General features: G+C 49.7%; 1 protein-coding gene across 12 annotated transcripts; it reads left to right on the top strand.

The window, feature by feature from the left end:
• Positions 1-40: 40 nt before the first annotated feature.
• Positions 41-20,669, top strand: E4f1 (E4F transcription factor 1). 12 transcript variants are annotated; one of them, XR_015631000.1, is made up of 16 exons: positions 41-142; positions 8,233-8,375; positions 9,174-9,405; positions 12,914-13,065; positions 14,873-14,984; positions 16,990-17,183; positions 17,271-17,391; positions 17,546-17,698; positions 17,796-17,962; positions 18,297-18,506; positions 18,902-19,010; positions 19,144-19,335; positions 19,507-19,705; positions 19,784-19,926; positions 19,997-20,059; positions 20,135-20,669. XR_015631000.1 is itself a non-coding variant. In XM_087574238.1 (15 exons), the coding sequence occupies exons 2-15, from the start codon at positions 9,252-9,254 to the stop codon at positions 20,489-20,491; spliced, it is 2,352 nt and encodes a 783-aa protein (XP_087430364.1). In that variant the 5' UTR covers positions 41-142; positions 9,174-9,251; the 3' UTR covers positions 20,492-20,669.
• Positions 20,670-20,952: the final 283 nt, after the last annotated feature.

Here is a 20,952-nt window from a genome sequence, read left to right as displayed (position 1 = left end):
CCAACCGGCAAGGGTAAAGCATACGCCGCGGAAAAGCTGCGGGGCGCGAATGGCACGGGACGTAAGGCGGCTGATCGTGGATGGCCGCGGGACAGCTCGCTCATTGGAAACTGGTAGTCAGCCTAGGTGACGGAGACTCCAGGTCAGTGACCCCGGGCCTGGCCGGCTAATGATTGGCTACTTCTTCAGGCCTTAGTTGGGCGGGGTTATCCTTAGGAAGAAGGCGGAAGGCGCTGCCTACACCGCAGTCACGTAAGCGTCTTGGACATACAGTCGGCGTTTGAGCCGATTACCTTACAGTCTGCAGCCAGCCTAGAACTTCTTTTCCCAAAGCTACTCTCATTCTCACCTACGGTTCTTCAGACCGAGGTTCCCAGGACCTCGAAATAACATGAACCAGTGATGGCTAAAGCATCGGTCATGAAGCAGTGGGATTGGAATCCAGGGGGACATTGCCTACAGTATGATATTCAGCAATCGGTCACTATTATTAATACTTTAAAAATGATTTATTTATTATATATAAGTACACTGTAGCTGTCTTCAGACACACCAGAAGAGGGCATCAGATCTCATTACAGGTGGTTGTGAGCCACCATGTGGTTGCTGGGAATTGAACTCAGGACCTCTTAACCACTGAGCCATCTCTGTAGCCCGTATTGATACATTTATTGAGGCATATTATACAATGATGTGTACAGATCAATGCGATTCATAGGAAATATGCTCATGTACAGAGTAATTCCAACATTTCACAGAAGTCTCCTACATTATTACTCTCCGGTCAATAACAGATATCACCCCCACCTCCCAACCACATTTTTGACTTGAACTATGCATAAGATGTTCTAGAGCATCTTTTTCAAAGTCTCTCTTTTGGACTAGAGGGGTTACAATTAAAGATAATACTTGTCAATCCCATAGATGAGAGGAGAAAGACCACAGACCCAAATCATCATGGCTAAAGTAATTAAAGCCAGCATTTAATTAAAGCAGGCTATTCTATTCCTGTACAATGACTGTCTCCCTTAACAGTAGGGGGTGGGTGGGTTTGAGAGGTCAGCATTGAATGTGAGGAAAACAAGGTTTTTATAAAGGTCATGGGTAGGCTGTTTGCAAATGTGGGGGAATTGGTGGGCGGAACAGGCAGAGTTACAGGAACAGAACATAAGCCTACTTGCGGGTCCAAAAGACCCCCTGAAACAAAGACATGGCTGCAAGGTGAGCATAACAAGGTAGTCATAACAATAGTGATGACAAGGCGGTCATCTTGTCCCTCTTGGAATCACTTGTATGGTTCAGTACAGAATCGTTTGTAGTTAAGGTTACAGGTCGGGCATAAACTATTCCTCAAGAAATAAGTTTAATCACCAATAGGAGAATCACCTAATTTGTCTTTTCTGTTAGATGGTTTTTAAGCCTAAGACGGAGGCAGGATGGTTTTTCCCTGCTCTTGCAGATCACCCTGAATTCAGTTTCCAAGCACCCAAGTTGGGTAGTTCACAACTGCTTGTAACCCCAGCTGCAGAGATCATGAATGGTGATCTTCTGGCCTCTGTGGACACTTGGATACCCACACATACCCACCCATGATTAAAAATATTTTTGGACTAGAGAGATGGCTCAGAGGTTAAAAGCACTGACTGCTCTTCCAGAGATCCTGAGTTCAAATCCCAGCAACCACATGGTGGCTCACAGCCATCTGTAATGAGATCTGATGCCCTCTTCTGGTGTGTCTGAGGACAGTGGCAGTGTACTCACATACATAAAATAAATAAATAAATCTTTAAAAAATATATATTTTTTTTGAGGATTTTTTTATTTTGTGCATGTGAGTGTTTGCCTGTATGTGTGGTGACCTCAGAGGCCAGGGGTCAGATGGTTGAAACTGGAGTTATAGGCTACTGTTGTGAGCTCCCGTGCAGGTGCTAAGAACCGAATGGCTGGGCATGGTGACCCACACACCTTTAATCCCAGGTCTCAGCGGCAGAGGCAGGTGGGTCTCTGTGAGTTTGAGGCTGTCCTGGTCTACAAAGCAAGTTTCAGAACAACCAGGGCTGTTACACAGAGAAACCCTATCTTTTTTTTTTTTTTTTTTGTTCTTTTTTTTTTCCGGAGCTGGGGACCGAACCCAGGGCCTTGCGCTTCCTAGGCAAGCGCTCTACCACTGAGCTAAATCCCCAACCCCGAGAAACCCTATCTTAACAAACTTAAGTTTCTTTTTTTTTTTTGGAGCTGAGGACCGAACCAAGGGCCTTGTGCTTGCTAGGCAAGCGCTCTACCACTGAGCTAAATCCTCAACCCCACATCCTCAGTTTCTTTCTTTCTTTTTTTTTTTTTTTTAGTTCTTTTTTTTTTTTTTCGGAGCTGGGGATACATCCTCAGTTTCTTATTTTTACTGTTTTAATTTTTATTGAATTGTTACCTGGACCATGGTAAAAACATACCACCACTGCCCTGCGGTTTTATGATTTCCTGCCAATGGGCACTGTTATTTCTAGTTTAACACTGTTAATGTCCCTGTGAACATTCTTGTCATTCTTATGCATTCTTGAACATTCTTATGCATGGATGCGAGGCTCTATGTTCCCATGTCCAGTTGTACCATTCGGAGCCATGTGTTTATCAGCATCTCTTTGACTAGAGCCAGGGGTCAGAATAACAGTAGATCCCAGTGTCTTATAGGCTCCTAGTTCCCAATGTGTCAGCCTCCTGCCTGTCCTTGAACCCCAGTTCTCTCCATAAGGTTTTTTTCCTAAATCATTTCTACCTTTAAACTCATCAGATAAACCCAATGACCTCAATACTCCTAAGGGTCCTATTTATGGAATGTCCTATTTCTGCTGGCCTGGAAAACCTGAAGGACAAGGACCATAGCCTTGGAGGGCAGGGACTGCAGGGTCCCTTCGTGGAGTATAGACTGCCTAGAACACCTTCATCCCCGTCTTCACGCTTAGTGTGGGGAACTGAGCCATCCCTGGGAAGAACTGGATATGCAAGAGATTACAAATACTGATTTTGGGGCTGGGGATTTAGCTCAGTGGTAGAGCGCTTACCTAGGGAGTGCAAGGCCCTGGGTTCGGTCCCCAGCTCCGAAAAAAAGAACCAAAAAAAAAAAAAAAACAAAAAAAAACAAAAAAAAACAAATACTGATTTTATTATCACTTAGAAACCCCAAGTTGAGGACTGGAGAGAAGGCTCAGTGGATAAGAGCACTGACTGCTCTTCCAGAGGTCCTGAGTTCAATTCCCAGTACCCACATGGTGGCTCACAACCATCTGTAATGGGATCTGATGCCCTCTTCTGGTGTGTCTGAAGACAGCTACAAGGTACTCATAAAAATGAATTAAAAGGAAAAGAAAAGAGAGAAACCCCAATTTGATTTGGTATACAGGCTACAATGGAGAATGGCAATGTGACCGGGTGTAACCAGATTCTGAAACTTACCTGATTGCCTTGGTTTATACTTGGACACCCAGTAAATATGCAGACAAAAAATACCACTCCTGCCATCAGAATCAAAGTTCTGAGGCGTAGGCACTGTTAGCACATCTGTGTTACAGTGAGGAGATTGAGACACAAGGAGCCATCAGCTCGACTATGCAGAGCAGGGGTGAAACTCACTTGGGTCTGAAACTGACCAGGGCCTCATCTGCTGAGTGCATGGCAGGCCTGTCTGTTGGTGAAAGGGCTCAAGCCCGCAGTAGTGGATGAAATGTAGTGGAGAGAAGGTGGCTGTGGAAAGCTCCTGGCAGAGTCTGGAGGGGACAGTGGCCTTCATGGTGGAGTGACACTGTGGGGATGGTCAGGAGCCCATCTCAATGTGTTCTTCACACACAGTTGGTACACAGTAAAGATTATTTAGTAGATGGTACCAATGTCATGTCCTCCCAAGTGAGGAACCTGACACAGGCGAAATACATAGTGGGACAGGATAGAAAGTGGTACAGGAGAGACAGTGGTACAGGACAGACAGTGGTATAGGATAGACCATGGTACAAGACAGACAGTGGTACAGGATAGACCATGGTACAGGACAGACAGTGGTACAGGATAGACCATGGTACAAGACAGACAGTGGTACAGGATAGACCATGGTACAGGACAGACAGTGATACAGGATAGACCATGGTACAGGACAGACAGTAGTACAGGATAGACCATAGTACAGGACAGACAGTGGTACAGGATAGACCATGGTACAGGACAGACAGTAGTACAGGATAGACCATGGTACAGGACAGACAGTAGTACAGGACAGACAGTGGTACAGGATAGACCATGGTACAGGACAGAGTGGTACAGGATAGACCATGGTACAGGACAGTGGGCTATTGACTGGTGTACTTGATCTTCATTGTTGATAGTTTTGAGACAGAATCTGTTGTATCCACAGCTGTCTTAGCGCTAGTTATATAACGATGCCCTTTTCTAGTGTGTCTCAAAACAGCAACATTGTACTCATACATAAAATAAATAAATCTTAAAGAAAAATAACTGAGGATAATATTCAGCTTCTGATCCTCTTGCCCTCCTGCCTCCATGTTCTCATGGCTAAGATTACAGGCCTATGACACCATGCCTGGGTCATGCAATGTCGTACGTTGAACCCAGGGCTTCTGGCATTCCAGGAAAGCACTTTATCACCCACCAACCATTTCTGCTGCCATTATGGTGTGTTCCCTCACATCAGGAGCCAACGGAAACCCTCCCTTTGTTCTGCTTGTTGGGTACTAGTCACAGTGGTGAGATTAAGCAAGTAATTCAGAGACACCAGTTACACTAGTCCATAATTTACAGTGCTTTAGAACATAGAGGCAGTATTGTTAGTGCTACTGCTTTGGTGATCTAAGTACAAAGGCAGGCCATGGCTGGGCATAGTGGCTCACACAACCCCAGAGTTCAGGAATTTGATGCAAGAAGGTTTATTTCATTTTCTCTTTTAGTTTTTTAAAAGCCTTTTTTGAAAAAAAAATGTGAATATACTGTAACTGTCTTCAGACACCAGAAGAGAAGCATCAGATCCCATTACAGATGGCTGTGAGCCACCATGTGGTTGCTGGGAATTGAACTCAGGAAGAGCAATCAGTGCTCTTAACCGCTGAGCCATCTCTCCAGCCCCTAGAGGACAACTTTTAGACACTGATACTCTACTCACACACAGAAACACTCACACCACCATGAATTCTAGGCTCAAACTCAGTATATTAAGGTGCTTTTACCTGCTTAGCCATCTTGCTGAGCAGAAAAATTTCTGTGAGCTCCAGGCCGGCATTCAGCTGCACAGTAAAACCTTGTCTCGGAATAACATCTGAGGTTAAGGAGATCTCAGTACCAGGGCACTCATCTAGGCTGCTTGGGACTCCGTGTTCCAAACCAGCAGGATACTGGGCATGGTAGCACATACCTGTAATGCCAGAATCCTGAGACTGGAAGAAGGAGGGTCAGAAGGGCTGGCAAGGTACCGTAGTAGTTAAAGGCAGTTAGCTGCTGCTCTCCTGGAGGGTTCAAGTTCAGTTCCCAGTACCCCACATGGTGGTTCCTAACTGTAACTCCAGTTCCAGGGGAGTCAATGCCTTCTTCTGCCCTCTTAAGGCATCCACTAGGTACACAAATGGTGCATTCACACATGCATGCAACAAAACACACACACGTAAAGAAATCTAAAAAAAACCCTAAAAGTTCAAGGTCACCATTGACTACATAGGGAGTTCAAGGCCAACTTTAGATACATAAGACCTTAGAGAGAGAAGGCAGGATGGTGGGCAACCTCATTGTTCTTCTGAAGCCAGGCCAAATCCTAGGTTGTGGAGGACAGCCCGAACAATTTATCAAATTCCCACCTCAAAATTTAAAGAACAGGTACTCCTCTCTTGTAACCCCTTCTACTCAGTCTTCCTAAAATTTCCCTTAAGAAATTTATGTTCTCTCTGGAAAGAAAAATCCTCACATTTAAAAAATTAAAAAGGAGAATTTGAGTTCCTGTCTATCAAGACCATGGTACATCAACACTTGGTGTCCAGCTAGAGTCCAGGGAAGGAGGCCATCTGAAGTGAGGGAGGCTGTTTTGCTGCCTGCTAATTGCAGTGATCTGCCTGGGCCCAGGACATTCTAGTCAAAGCTCCCATACCTCTAGGGGGTGACTGGGCAGGAGTCCTGGCCTGCCCCTGAGAATTCTACCCAGTAGGTTCTCTCTTTCTCTTGGACTAGCTTCTCCTGTTTGCTACACCCAAGTCTTCTCCCTTTGTTTTTTTATTTCAGGGTCCTGCTCCCCACCCCCAGGTGCTTCTTTTGTGAGATAGGGGCTTCTTATATAGCCCAGGGTGGTAAATTCATTGTTTTGTAGCTTCAAATTCATGGTGATCCTTTGGTCTCAGCCTCCCAAGTGCTAGAATTCTAGGTGGGCCCCTCATGCCCAACTCATCCTCCCTCCCTCCCCCTTTGTCCTTTCTCTTTCTCTCTCTCTCTCTCTCTCTCTCCCCCCTTCCTCCCTCCCCGCCCCTTGACATTATTTCACTTCTAGGCTCCTGGATACTGGCTTTTCAACTCCTCTTCAGCATCTCTTCTGAGGGAAATATTCCAGGATTCTGGGCTCATCTCTTCCCTGAAAGCTCTCGAGCCTTGGGCTAAAAACAAACAAACAACCCCTCCACACACAAATCTTTAATCCTAGCACTTGGGAGGCAGAGGCAGATCTCTTGAGTTTGAGGCCAGTCTGGTCTACAGAGTGAGTTCCAGGACAGCCAGGGCCACACAGAAACCCTGTGTGTCGGGGCGGGGAATTGAACATGCCCATGTGTGCGACAGAGACAGGGTCACTGGGGTTGGCTGACCCTAGCCACAAAATGGTGAGCTCCAGATACAAGGTGAAGAGGGCTAGAGGGGGTCATTTGACAGCATCCTCTGTGGCTCCACGGTATACATATGTGTGCTTGAGTCTGCCACCCCCCCCAACACACATACATTTTGGAAAACAACAAAATGGAGATAATGGATTACTTTTTGAACAAAAACATTCTTAGCTGGTAGAATGATAATTTATCTAATTTATTTTTAACTCGTTTTTAGACAGGGTCTCACTAGGAAGTCTTGGCCGGCCTGGAACTCTCTGTGTAGCCCAGGCTTGTCTCTAGAGAGACGGCTTAGTGGTTAAGAACACTGGGGTGATGGTGGCAGCTAACAACCGCTGTAACTTCAGTTCCGTGAAGTAGGGCACCATCTTGTGGTCATTGTGGGCACTGCATAAATGTGTATAAACATGCATGTGTGCAACGCCCATACAGATAAGATAAAACCTTTTGGGGCTGGAGAGTTGGCTCAATGGTTAAGAGCACTTGTTCTGGCAAAGGGCCCATGTTTGATTCCCAGTACGCATATGGAAGCTCACCACCTTCTAGGGCATCAGGCATGCGTGTGATGGAGAATACTACACACAAAATAGTAATAAAATAAATCTAAATAAAATTTTCAAAGGATGAGTTAAAGGTGTCAATCATTCCTCCTTTACAGAAAATGTTTGCTCAACTTTCTTATATTATGTTAAGATATTCAATTTTATCTGAATAAAATTACAAGGCTAGGCATAGTGGCTCGTGCCGTAATCCCACCCCCCAGGAAGTGGAGCGGTGTGAGTCTCCTGGGATTTTGAGGCCAGCCTGGTCTAAATATTTAGTGCATCACTTGTATGCCTGATTCGTGGGAGGGCAAACGAGGGCATCTGATCCCATGGAAATGGGGTTCCAGATGGTTGTTAGAGGTCATATGGCTTCTGGGGTACAAATCCCTGTGTGAGAGAACAGTGCTTTTCCCTTCTGAGCCATCTCTCACCCTTTAGCATTCTCCCTTTAAAATACAAGGTTTGTGTATATGTATAATTATATATATGTGCTATACATGCTTGCATGACAGAAGAGGGGCATCAGATGGTTGTGAGCCACCATGTGGCTGCTGTTTGAACTCAGGACCTCTGGAAGAGCAGTTAGTGCTCTTAACCACTGAGCCATCTCTCCAGCCCCCAGGAGATACTTAAAAATAAAAGGGACTTGGAAACAATACAAAAGTATAAAAGCAAATTATACAAGGATGTTCAGAGCAACACTTCATAATAGCCAGAATGATAGACACAAGTTGAATGTGAATGAAATATAAATGTGTTGTTTGTACAATGTAATATTATTCAATAATTCTCTTTCTGTTTCTCTCCTTCCCCTGTTCCCTTCTCTTCTGTCCTAGGCTGGCTTTGAACTCCTTGTTTAGCTAAGGATGATCTTGAACTTCTGATCCTCTTACCTCCACTTCCCCCAAATGCGGGAATTATGGACCTGAGATACTCTGCACATTCTTATTTTTATTTTATTTTATTCATTTTGTGCTTGGTAGGTGAGCTGTCTCCCAAACCGAGCTACAGTCAGTACAGGTTTTGATGATGAAAGTGTTCTAGAACTAAGTCAGGCATATTCCCAGCACTGAGTTACTGGCCACTGGGAGTAAAAAGCCACAAAGCCAGACCCTGTCTCAGCCAACAAACCGATTAATTAACCAACTTTGGAACTAAATTTTGTTGATGAGCACTCAACACTGTCAGTGTACTAAATGTCGCAAGTGGCCATTTTTATGTATACTTTTCAAAACTATATGAAGAGTAAAAGTCTTCGGAAAGGGGCACTATCTCCAACTGGAGTTTTTTTCTCACGCCCAGGGAATTCTGACATTGCAACCCTGATCTGAGTCCAGGATGCTATAATGGGTGGTGTCACTAAAGAGTTCAGATTCTCTGGGCGGTTAAGAACACAATGGCTGTTATTTCAGCGTATCTAGGTTCAATTCCCAACACCTACATGTAACTTCATCTGCAATTCCAGTTCCAGATACCCATAAGAGGGTTCCGCGGTCGCCAGGATGCACGTGGTGCACAGACATGTATGCAGACAAAATATCCATACACATTAAAAACAAACAAACAAACAAACAAGAACGAGTGAGAGTTCAGATTGTTTACTCCACCGACAGTTCACCCTCAGCCATGTTCCGGCACGCCCACTTCCGCCCTGAAGTCCCGCGCTGGAGGCTCAAAGAGCTAAGCTCCACCTCTACTGACGCGCTAGACCACAACCCGTAGCCCTGCCCCTTTACCTGTCCATCAAACTCGTTCTTGTCCCGCCCCCTGCCTGTAGGACACGCAGCCCTCGGTGCGGCCCGTTGTTATGACGACATGGTCGTAAATCCGCCATCTTCCTGTGGCGCGTTGCGACATGGAGGGCGCGATGGCAGTGCGGGTGACGGCCGCTCATACGGCAGAAGCCCGGGCCGAAGCCGGGCATGAAGCGGGCGAGGGCGGGGTTGCAGCGGCGGCGGCCTTGTCCAACGGCGGCTTTCTTGGGCTCCCAGCGCCCTTCAGCGAGGAAGGTAATGAGGCTACAGAAGCCTGGTAAGGCCGGGGTGCGGGCGGCTTTGCCCGAGCTGCGGTGTACAGTCTCGCCCGGATCCAGGCTCCTCGAGTGTCTGCAAACCTTCACAACTCTCACAGGGTTCCCTTCGGACCACCTCCAACCCGCTGGGCCAGATGCAGAGGCTCATAGGGAGCCCATTTCTCCAGCCCTTTGGGGTAGATCTGGCCAAGCAGATACTGCTCGCTCCTCTTCAGCGCTCAGCAGCCCTAGCGCCTGCGTCCCCTCTGCCACTGGGGCCTTAGCCCTGGCGGAGCTGATGACTGGAGGCGGGGCCGCCCTGCCAGAAAGGGATTAGGGACCTGACCTGGGGAGGCGGCACCGCCCCACTGAGGACCTGGGTCTACTCTACGGGGTGGAGCAACGATTCCAGGAATGTGCGGAACACCCCCGCTCTATCCGACTTTTACCATTCCTTAAACCAACCTCGAAGGGCGAGCTATTATTAATACTCTTCACTTCAGAGATGGAGATAATTGAGGTTCAAGGGCTGTAAAGTTGTTAAGTCGTCCATCTGGCTCCTGTCAAGGATCAGACTGGAGCCGAAGCTGTAACTCCTCTCCTAAACCCTTTAATTTTTTCCTAGGAGGATGGGAGTTAAAATCGTGTCTGTATGCCGAGGGCTGTGTTGGGTACACTAAGGATTATTTCTCTAGGTACTGATATCTTTCAGAGATGGTTTGGGTATCCCCTGTGCATTAGTTCCACGGAGCAGTGGATTTGATCAGACAGGAAGTGGTTTGGCAAATATATTGCTGCTCTTTGTCACGAAAGGATTCAGTCCCACTCTGAATTCTTTTTCTCCCTTATTTCAGCTTGGAGAGGGTCAGTTACAGTCTCAGGGATCTCTCAGAGAAGTTTCTGGGTTTTTTTTTTTTTTTTTTAAAGACAGGTTCTCATTATGTAGATTTGACTGTCCTTGAATTTGTAGAACTCCTCCTACCCCACTTTTCCCATTGCTGGGGTAAAGGCATGTGCTATGGGTTTACTTATGAAAGTGGTTCTTAACCTTCAGAATGCTTTCATCTTTTTTTTTTTTTTTTTCTGGAGCTGAGGTCCGAACCCAGGGCCTTGAGCTCGCTAGGCAAGCGCTCTGCCACTGAGCTAAATCCCCAACCCCTGCTTTCATCTTTTAATACAGTTCCTCATGTTGTGGAACCACCAACCAGAAAATTATTTTGTTGCTACTTCATAACTGTAAGTTTGCTACTGTTATGAGGTGAAATGTAAATATTTGATAGCAACCCTAAGGGGTCGGGACCCACCTGTTGAGAACCACTGGTTTATAGTCTTTTGTTTATTTTATTTTTTTCCTCTTGTGAAATGGGATAGGTGTGACCTTTTCTGGGCCAGGGGCTCTTTCAGTATCAATATGTTGGTGCTGAGTCAGACTCTAAATGAGTGGGGTAAGGCACTTACTTCAGTGCTTGGTTTGTGAGCCTTGTGGAGGGCACCCACCCTCTTTCAGGTGGCCTACGGGCCAGTCATAGCTTGGGTTTGGCCTTTTATTTGATCATTAATTTGTCATTGACTCCTCCTTGTCCTAGGCTGGGTTTGCCTTTGATGTGGGACTGAGTGTAAGACAGTGGAAACTGGCAGACTGCATTGGAAGCTGAGTCTGGCTGGCTCAGCTCAGTGACCTTGAACCTTAGTAATTTTTCTAGGATGGACCAAGTCATCCCTTTCCCCAGGGTGCTGGCATGATTTGGTTAAATTCTTAGGTGCTGAGCTGGAAGGATGGCTCAGTAGTTAAGAATACTCTTTGCAGCTGGGCCCTGGTGGCGCATGCCTTTAATCCCAGTGCTTGGGTGGCAGAGGCAGGCAGATCTCTCAGTTTGAGGCCAGCCTGGTCTACAGAGTGAGTTCCAGAACAGCCTAGGGCTATGCAGAGAAACCCTGTGTCAAAAAAAATCAAAAACAAAACAAAACAAAATTGTTGGTCTTGCAGAGGACCTGGGTTCAATTCCTACTTCCCCAGTAACTAATAAATGTTCACAACTCCAATTTCAGGTGATCTGATCCGTCTTCTGGTCTCTATGGGCACACATATAGTGCGCCAACACACAGGCAGGCAAAACACGCACACATGAAGTAAAAATAGGCAAGTCTTAAAGCAAAGCGGGGAGGGGCAGGAGCGGTAGTACACACCAGCACTGGAGAGGCAGAGGCAGGTGAATCTCTGAGTTCAAAGCCATCCTGGTTCTAAATAGTGAATTTCAGGACAGCTGTGGCTAAGAAGAGAGACCCTGTCTCAGAAAAAGCAAAACAAAAATGAGAAAGAAAAAAAAACAAAACCTGTTTTTCATAGTTTAATTTTATTTCATGTGCATTGGTGTCTGATCCCCTGGAACTGGAGTTACAGTTATGAGATACCATGAGGGTGCTGGGGATTGAACCTGGGTCCTTTGGAAGAGCACCCAGTGCTCTTAGCCACTAAACCATCTCTCCAGCCCCCCAAAACGATTCTTTTTTTTTTTTTTTTTCAGAGCTGGGGACCAAACCCAGGGCCTTGCGCTTGCTAAGCAAGCGCTCTACCACTGAGCTAAATCCCCAACCCCCCAAAACGATTCTTGTGTGATCATTATGTATTAGGGGCTCAGTGAGGAGGATGTGTAACTGCTTTATTCCTGCTCTGGAGCAGGATGCTACCCGATGGGGACAACGTAGCATCAGAAGAGAGGAAGGAAGGGGCAGGGGCTAGCTTTGTCCCAGTGGTAGAGCATTTGCTCAGCCTATTCGAAGCTCATATTTCAGCACCACATGCAAACATATACAAAACAGTAGGGTTGGTCAGAGGTGGGGGCTCCTGCTAGTCTGTGTTTTTAAAAAGCTGGCCTATTAGCTAGAGCTTTGTGGCTGTCAACCTTCTGCATCCCTCTTGTGTACCAGTTATACTAATTAGCCCACTTTATTCTTCTCGAGATGTGGAAATAATTTCAGGATGGCAAGAGAGATGCTTACATATTCAATCCCCAGCCGTCCTAAAAATCTTTACATTCTGGGGAGCCAAACTCAGAGGTCTTATGCATGCTAGGCAAGTGCTCTACCACTGAGCTACATCCCCAACTCCCCAATCATCTTAAATCTGGGTCCTCTGCTGTCTCCAGACTTGGTTGGGTGAGATCCTGTGTCCCCCATCCTCTCTCTCCCCAGGCGGGAGGGTAGGGACTTTGGTTACGACAGCTTCAGTGTGCCCTTGCAGGATAAATGTGTGGCCAGGGTAACCCTGTACAGAATGCTGGTCTCTCTAGGAGGCCTTGCTTCTGTAGACTCTAAAGCATGGGGTTAGACCCTGGAGTTCCCCAGCCCTGGATGCACTCCTCCATTGTGTTCCCAGCAGCTCTTGAGTGAGCAGGCGTACCAGCTGTGGTTTGGGGCCATCCTTGGCTCTCTCTCGGCTCAGCCTTGACGGGAAGCTGGATGAGGCCCTGACTGGCCCCAGCCCCCTGACCTCAGGCTTATTGCAGATGAGGATGACGTACACAGATGTGGACGCTGCCAAGTGGAATTCACTGCCTTGGAGGACTTTGTCCAGCACAAGATTCAGAAGACCTGCCATCGGGCCCCACAAGAGGCCCTGCCCACCACCTCTGCTGCCACTGCGTTGCTGGGCCAGGAGGTGAGCCAGTACTAGGCACTGCCATCCTCACTCCTCTGGTTTGGCTCATTTGTGAAACGGTGTTTTGACCAGCCTGTACAGCTGGTTCATGACGTGGCAACTATGCATGGTTGTGAGTGAAGGAAGACAAGACTGTACTAGTAAGAGGGTAGTGGTGCTTCGCGTGGCCTGGGGTAACTCAGCCTCTCAGCAGCCTACATAGTTGCAGGGTGCATGTGTGCGTGTAGGTCTCTTAGCTTAAGAGATCACGGAAACTTTTGTCTTTTTCCTTATCCCCTGTCCTATACATATGGTTCCTGGGGGTCTCTTGAAGTAGGCCCTGCTGGGTCCTGGCACCTGCAGGAAGATGAGCTACTTGGTTGGACTCCAGTGATGTGTTTGGGGATGTCCTCACTGACTTACTAAGTTAGACAGCATCCCTGTGAGATGGGTACTCTCTCACAGTCTTGTTAGGGAGAATTAAGAAGAGCTCTGGCCAGGGGTTGGGGATTTAGCTCAGTGGTGGAGCGCTTGCCTAGGAAGCGCAAGGCCCTGGGTTCGGTCCCCAGCTCCGAAAAAAAGATCCAAAAAAAAAAAAAAAAGAAGAGCTCTGGCCAGGCCTGGTAGTATATAGATCTGTGATCCTGGCCATGGAGGAGGGGAAGGCAAAAGGCTTTCAAGTTTCAGGCCAACTTGGGCTACAATGTAAGCTCGAGGTGATTTTAAACAGTTTAGATTCAAAATAACAATTTAAAGGAGGCTGGAGAAATGACTCAGTGGTTAGGAGTACTTGTTGCTCTCCCAGAGAACTCAGGTTCAGTCCCAGCCATCTGTGGGGTAGCTCACAACCATCGGTTACTCCAGTTCTGTGGAGTCTGATGCCCTCTTTCTAGCCTTTGTGGGTACTAGGCACACCAGTGGTGTACATACATACATACATACATGCATACATACATACATACATACAAGTAAGACACTCATGTATATAAAATAAAAATAAATACATCTTTTATATTTTTACAAATGAAAAGAGGCCTAGGAATATAGTTCTGTGGTAGAATGTTTGTTAACCTGCACAAGCCTACAGGTTCAGTCTCTAGTACCCTTGCTCCAAGAGAAGGAAGCCTCTAGGACAGTGGTTTTCAACCTGTGAGTTGTGACCCTTTTGGAGTTGTCAAACAACCCTTTCACAGGGGTCACCCCAAGTCCATCAGAAAACACAAATATTTACATTAGGATTCATAACAGTAGTAAGATTACAGTTATAGAGTAGCAGCAAAAATAATTTTATGGTTGGGGGTCACCATGCTGTGAGGACGATATTATAGGGTGTGGTGTTAGGAAGGTTGAAGACTTTTGCTAGGAAATGTCAGTGGCCTCGGGCTATGAACAGGGATTTGTACAGACCGCATTAGAAAAGGATTAACTCTCCTATCCTGCCTTTAGTACTAGCCCCCTCCCTGAGCACCTTCCTGGATGGTTTGTCCCACAGCCATGAGGTCCTTTCTTTTGACCGTCGGGCTGGGGCGGTGGGGTGGGGGCACTGCACTCCCAGCCCATCTTGGTGCCTGTTATGAGCCCTCATTGTTTATGCTTTTTGGTCTCTGTCCAGGCCACAGTGGTGAGAGGTGTTAGACTGATGGGACGACCCTGACTCTGGGGCCAGGCTGTGAGTCAGGCGTAGAGCCATGCTTCTTCAAGAGCCCACCCTACAGCCTTCCTGTAGGGCATGGGCTGGACTAGAAGGAAGTCCCCTTCTTCCACAGAGGGAGCCAAGGTTCCCTGTGAGTTCTGGAACCCACAGGTGCATTTCATCTGTTTGTGACAGGTGGTGCCAACAGCAGCAGAGGAAGGTCCAGAGGAACCCATCACTGTGGCCCACATCGTGGTGGAGGCCACCTCTCTGGCAGAAGACATGAGCCATGCTCCTGACCTTGTTGGTAAGCCAGCTGTCCATGGGTCGCCCTCAATTCTGAGGGATTGATTGACGGCTGATTATAGTCAGGGCTGGAGGATCTCCACTGCGTATATCCTTCACTCTCCCGAGGGCCAGGCCTGTCCACAGAGGGGCCCAAGCCTGTGAGCCTTCCCCTAGGCAGTCCCTTCAGGAGGAGGATCAGTAGCCCCTATGCTCTTTTAGGAAGGGGGCCCAGGGCATTTCTTACTGCCTAGAGTGCTTGTAGGCACCGGACTCTTCATCACTGTGAACTCGTCTCTCGCCTGTGCTTTTGTAGGCCATCTCTGTCCTGGTCCTCCTTAGCATCTTCTGCACTTCTCTCCCACCCCGATCCTCCCTTCCTGTCCCTAGCCAGTGTCGTCATTGTGCCCTAACATGGTCCCTTGCCCCAGCAGTTGCCTTTGTCGAGTCAGTGGGGTGCACAGGGTGTTGCAGCTGCTTTAGCTGGCCCAGGCTTGCTGCTTGACGTTGGTTTTCATCCCTCTGCGTCCTTCCACTGTGTGAGGACTGGTGCCTGGTCCCTGTTGGGCTTTTATGAGCATATGATGCCGAGCCTCTTTGATGGCTTTCAACTGAGGTGCTGACTGACGGCAGTGGAAAGGAGCTACGACAGGCCTGGCTGGGTCAGGTGCTTATTACTAGGAGGCTGTGCTGAGGAGGCAGGGAGCATTCCAAGGGCATTCTGGGCTTGGACAGGTGGAGGGAGGCAGACTGAGTTCAGGAAAGGGATGAGCGCTAAAAGCCACGGAAGGATACAATGGGGTTGGATGTTGGGAAGACAATGGTCAGTGCTCTGCTGAGACCAAGGCTGCTGGATGAACGGGCAGGTGGGCAGGAAGGGATTGAGACAGGATAGAACTTGACCTTGAGAAGCTCTGAGAGTCAGCTGGGGCAGGAAGCAGAAGGATGTGTTGAGGAAGTCAACCTTGGGAAGGGGCCTCTGAGCACATTACCCTCTCCGAGGGGGCACCTGTCTGAGTTTGCTCTGCCTTCCTCAATGTTCCTGCAACCAGGAGACTCACCCCTGGACTCAGACTTAGGAATGTTGTCACATGGGGGTGGGGCCCTGGTGCATGGTTAAGTTTTTGTGGTGGGTGGTGGTGTTTGGGGAAACAAGTTCACTGGTTCTGATGTATAACCAGGCTCTAGCAGCTTCGTCCTTCTCCACCCACTCCCAACCTCCAGCGGTTTCAAGCTCTGGCTTAGCACAGTGTCCCCTCTTCAGGGGCTTCTGCTTCTGTGCTCTTTGCAGGTGTCCCCAGGGGAGGGGGCAGGGGCCACCAGCATTTCTGATGGCCCAGGTAAAGAAAAGGCAGTGGGGGTGTGTGGGGCTGGCCAGCAGGGGCTGCGTGGGGTGGCTGAGTATCGGCTCTAGGGAGTCCTGTCTTGCACAAAGGCATTTCATTTCCTGGTGCACCTGTGTGTCTCTGCCCATCAGCTCTGTCCTTTGCGAAGGGACTTTTGGAGCACTGGGTTGGAACATGGGCGGGAGATGCCCTTAATTGTTCCTGAGTCATGGTGCTCACTCATTTAGAGAGAATGGCTTGTCAGAACACAGCCCTCGGGATAGAGATGGCTTCTGAGAACAGCTGTGCAGCAGACCCCACTCATGCCTCTGAGTAGGAAACGTGCAGTGTGTTTACACCATGGCCCCTCAGCATCCTTCAAGGAGCGCAGAGCCCTGACCTTCTTCTCACCCATCTGTGTCTGGTTTCTCCCGTCATTTCTGCACATGGAGCTGGCTAGGCCTGCCTGTCTACCTGCTGGCAGCCAAGGCCAACAGACAGCCCCCAGAACTCTCTCCTTGGTGTCGATGGGACCGTGACTATCCAGGAGAGAATGAGGAGCCTAACTAGGTTCTAAGCCCTAGGACTGGGGTGTGTGTGATCTAGATGGTTCTGTGGCTTCTAGTGGACCCCTGTGGAGGGATCTTTATGGGCAGGGCTGTGATAGGTCTTGAGGCTTACATTAACTTGCCTCTCCCTCAGGAAGTGGGCACATCAAAGAGGTCATTGTGGCTGCTGAGGCAGAGCCAGGGGATGGCGAGATGGCAGAGGCTCCAGGCAGTCCTAACCATCAGGAACTTGGGCTTATTGGGGAGGGCGAGCAGGCCCAAGTCAAGCTGCTGGTGAACAAGGAAGGCCGCTACGTGTGCATGCTATGTCACAAGACCTTCAAAACGGTGAGCCCCTGGGGCCAAGGGCCCACTGGCTCCCCTGCCTGTTCCCATTCAGTGAAGTGCCTTGAGCCTCACTGCCCCTCCCCACAGGGCAGCATCCTCAAGGCTCACATGGTAACACACAGCAGCCGCAAGGACCACGAGTGCAAGCTCTGTGGGGCCTCCTTTCGGACCAAGGGCTCTCTGATCCGGCACCACCGACGGCACACTGGTATGTGAAGTGGGGTTAGAGTTGTATTAAGTAACCTGCTGGTTGGCTCTAGGGGACCCTACAGCTTGCCTGTGTCTTAGATGAAAAGACCTGGTGTCCCCTCACCACAGGGCATTACCCACCTCCCACCGGGGGCTGACTGTTCTCTCTACAGATGAGCGTCCCTACAAATGTGCCAAGTGTGGGAAGAGTTTCCGAGAGTCAGGCGCACTGACTCGGCACCTCAAATCTCTCACTCCATGCACAGAAAAGATCCGTTTCAGCATAAGCAAGGACACAGCCGTGGGCAAAGAGGAAGTGCCTGCAGGTCAGCTTGGCGGGGAGGCCGCCTGTCTGAGCTCCTGGGACTGGGGTTCTCCAACCTGACTGCCAGGCTCCAGGACTGATTGAACTCTGCCTTAAAGGGTCCAGTGCCTCCACTGTGGGGACAGTGACATCGTCAGTGGCAGGAGAACCCATGGAGACATCACCTGTGATTCACCTGGTGACAGATGCCAAGGGCACTGTCATCCATGAAGTCCATGTCCAGATGCAGGAGCTTCCCCTGGGCATGAAAGCCCTGACCCCAGAGGTTGGTGCTGCTTCTGCGCTTTGATCACAGTGCCAGGTTGGGTTTAGATGCTGCCTTCAGCAGGAACGGGACGAGGTTACCTCCCACCACCACCCCAAGAAAGCAGTCAGGTTGAGGGGGGAACTTAGTAGACGGCATGTCAAAGCAGGGAGCAGCAGGGGAGTGAGTTCAGGTCTAGGGAGAACGGGAGGAATTTAATGAGAACAAAGGTAGTTGTGCAGCATGGGCTCCAAAGATGGGCCTGTGAGGAGTCTGCCATGTGGGGTGAGAGGGGTGGGTGCCCTATGTTGGGCTGGGCTGCCTGGCAGGCCTCCCTCCCTCCTTTCCCTTACAGTCGGCAGACTGTGAGGAGCTTCCCTGCTCCCGTGAGAACAGCCGGGAGAACCTGCTACATCAGGCCATGCAGAATTCTGGCATCGTCCTCGACAGGGTTGCTGGGGAGGAGAGTACCCTGCAGCCAGCCCCTCCTTCTGGGTCCAGTCCCCAGTCCCTGGGAGATGGACCCTCAGAGCTGCCACTGCTGGAGGTGGAGCAGATAGAGACAGTAGGTTTCTGTTACGGGCATGCTCCTGACGGGGCTGACCCAATGTCTGCTTCTCATCAGAGGTGGGGGTGACGGGGGAGTAGGGGATGGGGGGGCGGGTAGCTGACTCATTCATTTTTATTTAGATTTTTTATGTCTTTTGAGAAACAGCCTAGTGTAATGTGGGTTGCCTCAAATTTACAGTGTAGCCAGTGTTGGCCTCAGTTCTTGACTCTCCTGCTTCTACTGGGTACTGGGATCACAGGCATGGCCCACTGTGCCTGGCGTGGTGCTTAACTGTTCTCTAGACTGCTAACTTCCTTACCTAAGGCCAGGAGGGAAGACTGGCTCTTGGTTTTGGTACCATTGAAGGACAGCTTACAGTAGGCACTAGAGGTTGGTCTGTGGTCTCCCAGCAGGTAGCCAGTGAGGCAGCCACTGTGCCCAGGACCCACCCGTGCTCTCAGTGCAGTGAGACTTTCCCATCAGCGGCTACCTTGGAGGCCCACAAGAGAGGTCATATAGGTGGGTAGCAGGGAGGTGAAGGGGGTCCATGGGTAGGGTGGTCTGTGGGCTGCCAGCTGGTGGGCTTGTGGGTGGTGAAAATGCCCTGACATTGGGTACGGCTTCAGGGCCGAGGCCATTCACCTGCACACAGTGTGGCAAGGCCTTCCCCAAAGCCTACCTGCTCAAGAAGCACCAGGAGGTGCATGTGCACGAGCGCCGCTTCCGTTGTGGAGACTGTGGGAAGCTTTATAAGACCATTGCCCATGTGCGGGGCCACCGGCGTGTCCACTCCGACGAGAGGCCTTTCCCTTGTCCCCAGTGTGGCAAGCGTTACAAGACCAAGGTAGGCCTTTGGTCCTGAGATCCTTACACCTGAACCCACTCTCCATTGTCTAACTGGACAGTCCCCCAGTCCCCACACCCTGCTCCTGGCCTAGTCTGTTGACTCGTAGCCTCCCAGACCTGGGGCGGGGGATAGAGTGGAGAACAGGCTGTCACAGAAAGGTCTCCCTAGAATGCCCAGCAAGTGCACTTCCGGACACATTTGGAAGAAAAGCCCCACGTGTGCCAGTTCTGCAGCCGAGGCTTCCGGGAGAAGGGCTCTCTAGTGCGGCATGTGAGGCACCACACCGGCGAGAAACCTTTCAAGTGCTACAAATGTGGCCGTGGCTTTGCAGAGCATGGCACACTCAACCGGCACCTGCGCACTAAAGGTTTGGACCGCACATGGCAGGAAAGGGTGAACGTTGGGGTTCACTGGCCCAGACTGAGCTGAGCATCCCTCTTGGCAGGGGGCTGCCTGCTCGAAGTGGAGGAGTTGCTGGTATCCGAGGAGAGCCCCTCTGCGGCTGCTACTGTGCTTGCAGAAGACCCCCACACGGTGCTGGTGGAGTTCTCATCTGTGGTGGCTGATACCCAAGAGTACATTATTGAGGTAGGTATAGAGCTGGTGGGGCAGGTTTGGACTCGGGACAGCCCATGATGACCTGCAATCAACTGTCCAGGCTACTGCGGATGACACAGAGACCAGTGAAGCCACTGAGATCATTGAGGGCACGCAGACAGAGGTGAGGGTCTGGGTGAGGGCTGGGAGGGTCATTGCGCTGCCGAGCAGCTCCTCAGGCTGAACGTGGTCTCTGCAGGTGGATAGTCACATCATGAAGGTGGTCCAGCAGATCGTGCACCAGGCTGGCGCTGGGCACCAGATCATTGTGCAGAATGTGACCATGGACCAGGAGGCAGCACTGGGCTCAGAGGCAGCTGCCGCGGACACGATCACCATTGCCACTCCTGAGAGTCTTACTGAGCAGGTGGCCATGACGCTGGCTTCAGCCATCAGTGAGGGCACTGTGCTCACAGCCCGGGCAGGGCCGAACAGTACTGAACAGGCCACTGTGACAATGGTGTCATCAGAGGACATCGAGATCCTTGAGCACGGAGGGGAGCTGGTCATTGCTTCACCAGAGGGCCAGCTTGAGGTGCAGACAGTCATTGTATAGTTTGAGGGATTCTGCTGTGGAAGAGTGAGAACCCCGAGTGTCTGCCCACGCCCGTCTGGTCAGAAGACATCCACGTTCAGGCAGCCAGAGGAGAGAGAGAGTGAACACGTACTCAGTTTTGTTGTTTTTTTTGTTTTGTTTTGTTTTCTGCTTTACAATAAAACTTAAAAAACCTGCAGCTTGTTGTGTTGGGTAGAGGCAGCCTCTGGGGCTGGCACAACTGTCTCCATAGGTACCCTCTGGACACACTTGCCCGCGCAGGCCACCCTCTAGCCACACACTTGGCTTCCAGCCCTGGTGGCGCCTCAAGGCGCGTGGGTGTCTCTGGCATGAAGACAGACAGCCTTATACCCTACCTAGCTGGATCTGTGACTCGTTTTCACAGGCCTGCTAGGGTGTGAGGTGTGCCCTCTCAGCTTCCAAATCTGGGACTGCCAGGGGTTAAGGGGTTGGTCTAGAGA

This window comes from Rattus norvegicus, chromosome 10 (genome assembly GCF_021556685.1).
Source record: "Rattus norvegicus strain SHRSP/BbbUtx chromosome 10, alternate assembly SHRSP_T2T, whole genome shotgun sequence".
Lineage (NCBI taxonomy): Eukaryota > Metazoa > Chordata > Mammalia > Rodentia > Muridae > Rattus > Rattus norvegicus.
This window is presented reverse-complemented; position numbering and strand designations above follow the sequence as displayed.

Excerpts from the sequence above, each read along its gene's own strand:
- E4f1 (XM_087574238.1), top strand. The coding sequence starts at position 9,252 with ATGGAGGGCGCGATGGCAGTGCGGGTGACGGCCGCTCATACGGCAGAA. Across the intron at positions 17,184-17,270 it reads GTCACAAGACCTTCAAAACG|GGCAGCATCCTCAAGGCTCA; the intron begins GTGAGCCCCTGG and ends CCCTCCCCACAG. Across the intron at positions 19,927-19,996 it reads CCCAAGAGTACATTATTGAG|GCTACTGCGGATGACACAGA; the intron begins GTAGGTATAGAG and ends TCAACTGTCCAG.